At 39.6% G+C, this 10,000-nt stretch overlaps 1 protein-coding gene across 7 annotated transcripts in view; it reads right to left on the reverse strand.

Annotated features, from left to right (window-relative positions):
* The window catches only part of LOC133572175 (inositol hexakisphosphate and diphosphoinositol-pentakisphosphate kinase 1-like), a 79,113-nt gene that overhangs the window by 51,799 nt on the left and 17,314 nt on the right, over positions 1–10,000 (reverse strand). For all 7 annotated transcript variants that reach the window (XR_009810500.2, XM_061924951.2, XM_061924950.2 and 4 more), the window contains exons 5-11: positions 3,485–3,575; positions 3,334–3,419; positions 3,094–3,248; positions 2,683–2,784; positions 2,442–2,603; positions 2,223–2,344; positions 1,606–1,707 (exon numbers count right to left, since the gene is read on the reverse strand). Coding sequence is in view for 6 of the 7 variants with exons in the window: in XM_061924951.2 (XP_061780935.1) it covers positions 1,606–1,707; positions 2,223–2,344; positions 2,442–2,603; positions 2,683–2,784; positions 3,094–3,248; positions 3,334–3,419; positions 3,485–3,575 (820 nt within the window). In the remaining variant the exon portion in view is untranslated. The remainder of the gene's footprint in view (positions 1–1,605; positions 1,708–2,222; positions 2,345–2,441; positions 2,604–2,682; positions 2,785–3,093; positions 3,249–3,333; positions 3,420–3,484; positions 3,576–10,000) is intronic.

A 10,000-nucleotide genomic window follows, 5' to 3' on the forward strand; every position in this document is an offset into this window, starting at 1 on the left:
CAGCTAACTAAACTATGGAAATGTATAATATAATTCATATAGCAATATGGTCTCACTGCACAGCAGACCAGCAGTTAGCCGAGTCCGTCCATGTTGAGGCACTGAGTGACGCGCCTCGACTGGCTGCTGATCACCGCACCGTCTCTTCTCAGTATTTGAACGGCAAATGTGAAAATTCAGCGATTTTAAAACTGGTGAAGTTAAATGGAAAATAACTTTATAGTATAATCACTGGATACATATAACAATTTAATAATTTTTTTTTCTTTTTACATTTTTTTCTTTCCATGATGGCAGGTGAGGCCCTGCCTCCCCTGCCTCTAGTGACCGCACGTCACTGATATATATATATATATATATATATATATGGGCCTCACCTGCCTCTAGTGACCGCACGTCACTGATAGATATATATATATATATATATATATATATATATATATATATATATATATATATATATATGTGTGTATATATATATATATATATATATATATATATATATATATATATATATATATATATATATATATATATGTGTGTATATATATATATATACATATATATATATATATATATATATACATATATATATATATATATATACATATATATATATATATATATATATATATATATATATATATATATATATATATATATATATACAATTAATTAATGCTAACTTTGTGCAATGTGTAATAATCTTAGCACTTTAATTACCCAGGCCAAGGGCAATGTTCATCTTCCTGAACATATGTAATAAATCAGCACAATTGTACTTTAGCACTACAATCTGCCCTTTACACTTTAACTGCAGTTTAAGATGGCCTGTCTTAAGCTAATGCAGCAACCTACTATTGCTACTTTTAGGTCATGTCATGTACGGTATTTTGTTGTATTGTTTATGTTGTCTAATTTTAATAGACTGTGTTGTATTTACCATTACCATTAGCCTTTAGGTACAATCTGGCACAATTTCATTTTTATGTTCATTAATGTGCATTGTCCCATGTAACAAATAAATAATTAAATTCCTGTCAAAAATATTATATATTTTTTTTCCATCCATCCATCCATTTTCTACCGCTTGTCCCTTTTGGGGTCGAGGGAGGTGCTGGAGCCTATCTCAGCTGCATTCGGGCGGAAGGTTTCCATTTATTATATTCAGTATATGTAATCCATCCATCCATTTTCTACCGCTTGTCCCTCTCGGGGTCGCGGCGGGTGCTGGAGCCTATTTCAGTTGCATTCGGGCAGAAGGCGACCCGCATTCTGGACAAGTCGCCACCTCATCGCAGGGCCAACACAGATAGACAGACAACATTCACACACTAGGGCCAATTTAGTTTTGCAAATCAACCTATCCCAGGTACATGTTTTTGGAGGTGGGAGGAAGCCGGAGTTCCCGGAGAGAACCCACACAGTCACTGGGAGAACATGCAAACTCAACACAGAAAGACCCCGAGCCTGGGATTGAACCCAGGACCTTCTTATTGTGAGGCACACGCACTAACCCCTGTGCGTAATTGTATCCTCTAAAAATGTTTTGAATAAATATTAAACGTGAATATTTCCCCATTATCTAAGCATGTTTCTACATACATGGTTCCTGAGGTTGTTGGCACGATGGGGATGTCTTCAGCCTCCATTGGGATGGACCAGGGAATGTGGAACTGGGGGGCTAACTCTCTCATCACCATGTTCCTGGAGAGACAAAGAAAACACAACTTTAAACTCACATGTCACTCATGCAAGACGGTTTTCAGCTGGCCACTTTAGCGCTAATCCAATTTGCACTCAACTCCTTTCTATGTTTTGCCGCCAAGAAATTAATCCAAGAACTCGTGGGATTGTTAAGCACCTGAGGAATTCTGTTAACACACATGCCGGCTCCCATTTCCAGCACAGAGCATGACCTGCCAGTCAAATTTACGAGTGTGCCTGGAAGGATAGCATGATAAATCACAAACCAGCTAAAGCCGCAAAGCTGTCAGCGGGTATCCCAACGAGCTGTCCTGACGTCTGCATGAATTACAATGCGGTTGCTTGCAGGCAGAAAAACGCAGCCAAGGGTCTTTGATATAAGGCTCAGAAATATAAACAGATCATAATGCCACCATGGATTTGAAGTTGATTGAGTTAAGGTTTTGGGAGGACATTCCTGCCGAATGCAAGCCATTTGAACGCTTCCTCCTTCTCGGTTTAGAGAAGACGCTTACCCCAGCACCTTGGCACAGTCGTCGTAGTACTTCATGGAGTTCTTGACGAAGCTGAAGCCGTTGACGTCGCAGACAAACGAGTGGCCGTTTGCCCGGAGCAGGTCGAAGCCGCACACTGTTTGCTGAAGTCGCGTGGAGTCAAAGTAGACGATAAATGGCAATAAAATCTCAGTGCTACTAGGTGGAAACGAGGATATTAGATAAATGTTTATTGTTTACCTTGAAAGCCAGGCAGACCTTGCGAGCCACTAGTTTCTCCATGGCGGTCAGCATGACCGGGTATCGGATTTCTTTCCCTTCGCTGTCCCGCTCCACCTTCCCATCTAGGGCAGGTGACTTCCGGGCCTCAGCATGAGCGTAGTCCGGACCCACTGTGTACACCTGTGGAACAGAGAACGGCCTCTGGACCTCAAAAACCTTCAAAACTCACCAACAACACTGTACTGTATGTACTAAGTACCTTCACGTCGGTACCGTCTGTAGGCATGAACTCCTCGTAGATGTAAGATCCCGTCTTCCGGACGCTGGTCTCTGGGGAGTACACGCTGCTTCGACTGCCAATCTTGAAGTAGCGAGGAAGCGGACAAACAAACAAAAACCAATAAACAACTTAATTCCGTTCCAGCGCACTTCCTATCATTATGTTTGAGATAGTGGTCTTATGTCTGGTAACAGTGGTCTCTTTTACACAGACTATTGCCTTCAAAACAATATGGCGGGAAGTCTGATAGTATATCTGAGGGCACGACAAATTCAGGAGACAATATTCACCCCATCGCAAAAAATGGTGGGAAAGTCCCAGCTTTCATAGGCTTTATGAAAAATGCAACTGAAGCACCAGAGAAAAAACAAAAACCTGAAGTTTCATTACCTTTCTAAAAAGCCTCTGGCTGCCACCACCTGCAGACGTCGGGTAGTAGATGTAGACATTGTGGTCCTCGGCACACACTGGCTTCTCCACAAAGGGTTTGGGGAAAACCTCACCGTTCACCTCCACGTGGTCTTCCCCTTCCACCAGGTTGCACTCTGAAACGAGATTGGGCTACGGTAATATCAAGTGCAGTGATTTCATTGAACTCTGTTTTGTCTATGAAGATCGAACACAAGGGACCTTCAGGTTTGTCGGGGTCTCGGTTGAGCACACCATAGCGAGGTAGGTCGATACCTTCTTCTTGGAGGATGCGGTACACTTCCCTCCTAAGACAACAATCATACAATAAAATAATCTTTTTCCACTAGAGTTCACCTGTTCATGTGTGTACCTGTCCTGGATGAAATACTGCATGTTGAGATCGTTGATGAGTAGTGGATTCCTGAGCTTGGCGTATTCCACGGCTTTGTCCAGAGGGAAACCTGGACAATCAGTAAATTGCATTTTCAACACATTTTTTTCGCACCAACCAGAAAAAACATTGGCATTTTTCCATGATTCTATTATGAGTAGGGATGTACGATAATGGCTTTTTTGCCGATATCCGATTTTCCGATATTGTCCAACTCTTAATTACCGATACTGATATCAACCAATACCGATATATATAGTCGTGGAATTAACCCATTATTATGCCTAATTTTGTTGTGATGCCCCGCTGGATACATTAAACAATGTAACAAGGTTTTCCAAAATAAATCAACTCAAGTTATGGAAAAAAGTGCCAACATGGCACTGCCATATTTATTATTTAAGTCACAAAGTGCATTATTTTTTTAACATGCCTCAAAACAGCAGCTTGGAATGTGGGACATGCAATCCCTGAAATAATCTTGATACCCACTACAACTATGGGAAACACTCTACTTTGACTTTCACAAAGTGTTTTTTTTTTTTTTTTAAACATGCCTCAAAACAGCAGCTACAAAAACAATGAAGGCACACAGCTTCAGTCCAGAGTATACTATAAACTGGGCTCAACCTGCCCTGTTCTTAACGTATTCGTATGAGTAACAAAAATGTGCAAATAAAAACAAGAAAGGCACAAAAATAAAAAACTGCTTCAGTCTAGACTAGTAGATAACACAGTCATCCTTTAAAGTGCATGAACATTAATAAAACTGCTTCAGTCTAGACTAGTAGAAAACACAGCCATCCTTTAAAGTGCATGGGGGGAAAAAGGCACAAAACATAAATAAAACAGCTTCACTCAGTCCAGACTATTAGTCTATTTGTGCAACAGATGAAGCTCAAAGAGTGGGCTAATTCTTTTTCTCCTTGTCATCACGTGTGAGAGGTAGATTTTTCTGAATGAAAAAACAAGCATTTGCATGGGGTTCTGGGTATTTGTTCTGTTGTGTTTATGTTGTGTTACGGTGCGGATGTTCTCCCGAAATGTGTTTGTCAATCTTGTTTGGTGTGGGTTCACAGTGTGGCGCATATTTGTAACAGTGTTAAAGTTGTTTATATGGCCACCCTCAGTGTGACCTGTATGGCTGTTGATCAAGTATGCTTGCATTCGTGAGTGCGTGTGTCAAGCCGTAGATAGTATGTGACTGGGCCAGTACGCAAAGGCAGTGCCTTCTAGGATTAATTTGGTGCTTTGTACATCTTACTGTGTCCGTGTACACAGCGGCGTTTTAGAAAGTCACAAATTTTACTTTGGGAAACCGATACTGATAATCTTGAAACCGATAACGATAATTTCCGATACTACTTTTTAAAGCATTTATCGGCCGATAATATCGGCGGTTCGATATTATCGGACATCCCTAATTATGAGGATAGGAAAAGTCACATCGGCCTCAAATGACAGTGACTCACATTTTCATGACTGTAGTTTGTGGCTTTATGATCTCCAAATGAGCATAACCCTGTGAAAAATTGCAACTCTTTACTGTCTTTTGACAGTTTTATCCAACATGAAAATAAAATAATATTAGCAAAATTATTATTTCGAAAGTATTCAATTAATGGGGTATATTTTTGGCACCAATTCCAATAAAGTACTATCTATCTATCTATCTATCTATCTATCTTTTTAACATGTTTCAAAAGTTACCTAAATAGTTTATAGCATGGACTATTATCAATTAAACCCATATAAATAAAGCATAGTAAAGATGCGTTCCGCTTATGGTTTTTATGCTTCTGATTCCGATACCGATCATAAATGATAAATAAATGATAAATGGGTTGTACTTGTATAGCGCTTTTCTACCTTCAAGGTACTCAAAGCGCTTTGACACTACTTCCACATTTACCCATTCACACACACATTCACACACTGATGGAGGGAGCTGCCATGCAAGGCGCTACCAGCACCCATCAGGAGCAAGGGTGAAGTGTCTTGCTCAGGACACAACGGACATGACGAGGTTGGTACTAGGTGGGGATTGAACCAGGGACCCTCGGGTCGCGCACGGCCACTCTTCCACTGCGCCACGCCGTCCCTCATGGATCATCTCCGATCATATGTATTAACTGTAATTTTTAAAAATGTATTTATGGTGGGTGCTATTGACAGTGTAACAATATCAATATAATATTTAATCTACTACTATCTATCTACTATTCTTTTAAATCAGGGTTTTTAACTTTTTTGACCTTGGAGCCCAATTTATCCACGACAGAGGGGCCCTGGGCTCACTAAAATATTAACACCAAATTAGTAATTTTAATGTTAATTTTATTCGTATTTCAATCAATTTGCTTTCGTCAGAAAACATGACTTTGGACCACTCAGCAGCAGTCCAGCTGGTGTCGGTCCACTCTGTTTCCTGAGATCCAGGGTCAACGCAGCTGTCTACCAGCAAGTTTTAGAGCACTTCATGCTTCCTGCTGCTGACCTGCTCTATGGAGATGGAGATTTCAAGTTCCAACAGGACTTGGCGCCTGCACACAGCGCAAAATCTACCCGTGCCTGGTTTACGGACCATGGTATTTCTGTTCTAAATTGGCCCGCCAACTCCCCTGACCTTTGCCCCATAGAAAATCTGTGGGGTATTGTGAAAAGGAAGATGCAGAATGCCAGACCCAAAAACGCAGAAGAGTTGAAGGCCACTATCAGAGCAACCTGGGCTCTCATAACACCTGAGCAGTGCCAGAAACTCATCGACTCCATGCCACGCCGCATTAACGCAGTAATTGAGGCAAAAGGAGCTCCAACCAAGTATTGAGTATTGTACATGCTCATATTTTTCTTTTTCATACTTTTCAGTTGGCCAACATTTCTAAAAATCCCTTTTTTGTATTAGCCTTACACAATATTCTAATTTTGTGACACACGGAATTTTGGATTTTCATTTGTTGCCACTTCAAATCATCAAAATTAAATGAAATAAACATTTGAATGCATCAGTCTGTGTGCAATGAATAAATATAATGTACAAGTTACACCTTTTGAATGCAATTACTGAAATAAATCAAGTTTTTCAAAATATTCTAATTTACTGGCTTTTACCTGTATGTATGTATATATACATTATATATATATATATATATATATATATATATATATATATATATATATATATATATATATACACAGAGGTGGGTAGAGTAGCCAGAAATTGTACTCAAGTAAGAGTACTGTTACTTTAGAGTTTTATTACTCAAGTAAAAGTAAGGAGTAGTCACCCAAATATTTACTTGAGTAAAAGTAAAAAGTATGTTGTGAAAAAACTACTCAAGTACTGAGTAACTGATGAGTAACATACACACTCATATCATAAATATATATATATATATATATATATATATATATATATATATATATATATATATATATATATATATATATATATATATATATATATATATATATGTATATATATACATACATACATACACATTGATATATACAGTTTATTATTTATATGTATTTATTTTGCTGTTTTTGTTTACATGTTAAAGGTGTTTTAATGAATATACATGCATGTTTAACATATAGATTCCTTTCTTTCATGAAGACTAGAATATAAGTTGGTGTATTACCTGATTCTGATGACTTGCGTTGATTGTAATCAGACAGTAGTGATGATAACGTCCACGTTTTCAAATGGAGGAGAAGAAAAGTTCCTTCTTTCTGTCTGATACCACATGAAAGTGGTGGATTTTTGGCATCTTATTTGTCCAGCTTCCATATTCGTTTTTATACACTTTACAAGAAATATATTGGCGTCAAACTCCGTAGCTTGCTAGCTTGTTTGCGCTGGCTTTTGGAGACCCTTGTTTTGAAAGCGCAGGCGCGATGGAGCGGCACTTTTATTGTGAAGACAGGAACGTCCTCATGTGCGGTCAGTCTTTAGGCTTTGGACGGGATGTACGGTGGAAATAAAAAAGTATATTTTTTCCTTCACACTTTTGATTGATTGATAGGAACTTTTATTAGTAGATTGCACAGTACAGTACATATTCCGTACAATTGACCACTAAATGGTAACACCCCAATAAGTTTTTCAACTTGTTTAAGTCAGGTCATGTGACCACCTGGCTCTGTTTGATTGGTCCAACGTCACCAGAGACTGCATCTGATTGGTGGAACGAAGTGAAACGTCACCAGTAAGGCAGGCACTTTGAAGGTCTGTCTGACAGACCAAAACAAACAAAGCGTGCATTAACAGATCAATAAAAATTAGTAGCGAGTAGCGAGCTGAATGTAGATAAAAGTAGCGCAGTAAAAGTAGCGTTCCTTCTCTATGAATATACTTAAGTAAAAGTAAAAGTATGTTGCATTAAAACTACTCTTAGAAGTACAATTTATCCCAAAAGTTACTCAAGTAGATGTAACGGAGTAAATGTACCGCGTTACTACCCACCTCTGTATGTATATATATATATATATATATATATATATATATATATATATATATATATATATATATATATATATATATATATGTGGGGAAAAAAATCACAAGACTATTTCATCTCTACAGGCCTGCTTCATGAGGGGAGTACCCTCAATCGTCAGGAGATTTTAATGGGAGCATTCGCATACCATGGTTTATATAGGGCACAGAGTGGGTGGGTACAGGCTGGCCTAGGGGCGTGGTGATTGGTTCATGTGCTACCTAGGAGGTGTTTCCGTCTATGGCGGCATGTTGTTACAATTTCGCTGCGCTTGTTGAGGGATGACAGGTCTGGACGATAGATAATAAACAGTTTCTCTTTCAAGCATAGGTTGCATCTTTTATTACCACTATTGTAAGGTGTGCTGGATGCAAGAATTTGCCATGTTATTGAATATTCAACATTATTGTCTTTGAGGTCCCAAATGTGTTTGCTGAGTTCTGTGGTATTTTGCAGGTTTTTGTTCCTGAAAGAAGCCTTGTGGTTGTTCCATCTGGTTTTGAATTCACCCTCGGTTAATCCTACATATGTGTCGGATGTGTTAATGTCCTTGCGTATTACCTTAGATTGGTAGACAACTGATGTTTGTAAGCATCCCCCGTTGAGGGGGCAATCAGGTTTCTTTCGACAGTTACATGCTTTGTTGGTTTTGGAGTCGTTCTGACTGGGGGTCGACGGCTCATTTGCAATTGTTTTGTTGTGGTTTGAGATGATTTGTCGTATATTGTTCATGCAGCTGTAGCTCAATTTGATGTTGTTCTTGTTGAATACTTTTCTTAGGTTGTTGTCTTTGGGAAAGTGTTTGTCAATCAGGTTGAGGAATTTGTGTCCAATGTTCGTTGAGACGTTTTTGCTGTATGGGGGGTTGTACCAGATGATGCCGTTTCGTTTTCTGTTCTTTTTTGGTTGGTTTCCTGGCGTGGGTTCATAGGTGAGGGTGAAATTGTATCCGCTTTCATCAAGGGCTTTTTGGTACGGGGGGGTTGCTTGGTCAAATTCAGCTTTGCTAGATGACAGCATCGATAGCCTTTTATTGATTCCGGTAGGTATTCTTTTCGTGGTGGTGGGTGGATGGTTGCTGTCATGGTGCACGTATTGGAGTGTTGTGTTGGGTTTCGTGAATGGTTGGTAGCTGTTATTTCTCAGGTTGAAAGTGACGTCAAGAAAGTTGACGGTTTGCTTGTTGGCTTCAATCGTGATCCGTAGGCCGTTCTCTTTGAAAATTTGGCATATGCGCTTCTTGGTATTCTTGCTGCTCCTTGGCGAGGCGCGACACACTGCCAGTCCGTCATCACGGTAAATACCAAGGTTCAGATTGAGGCTAGCGAGCTGGGAGAGGAGGAAACTCCCAACGAGTTCACACGTTTCTGCTCCGTCAAAACTTCCCATAGTGACGTCAAATGTTGCATTGTTCTTTTTTTGCCATGGTGTACTGTTGTGGATGAGAATGGAGTTTTTTGCGTGGATGATGATGTTTCTTTCGTTGCCTGTGATTGAGTCGTAGTCTGAGGCGAAGTCTAGTGCTTGAGTCAGTAGGTCTTGCGTGATGGAAGGGTAAAATTCCTCGATATCAAAGGAGATAAAGTTGTGCTGTTGTTTGTCTTGGATGTTGTTGAACCATTTGATTACTGCTGCTGTATTTCTCCATTGGTTGAGTGGTGTTTTGTCCTTGATTTTTGTGTTGACTCTGTCCAGGATTATTTTGCTGATTTTTCCTATTTCAGATTTAGTTGGGTTTATTAGTCGGCATGTTGGGTTATTTGCGAAGTTGGGTTTGTGATCCTTCAATGTGATGAAGGCTTCCTTGTTGGCTGTGGCGTCCACCCTGTCCTCAATGTCCAGTTCAGCCGCGATCCTTTTATTTTCCAGGTGGATGTTCTGTAAGGTATTGGGTTGCGCTTTTTTGTATGATTTGGTGATGCTTCTGTCCAGTAAGGTGTGGTGTTCTGGTATGTCCATTCTGTAGAAGTTTGTGGTTTTATCGGCAGCTATG

Source organism: Nerophis lumbriciformis, linkage group LG29 (assembly GCF_033978685.3).
Source record: "Nerophis lumbriciformis linkage group LG29, RoL_Nlum_v2.1, whole genome shotgun sequence".
NCBI lineage: Eukaryota > Metazoa > Chordata > Actinopteri > Syngnathiformes > Syngnathidae > Nerophis > Nerophis lumbriciformis.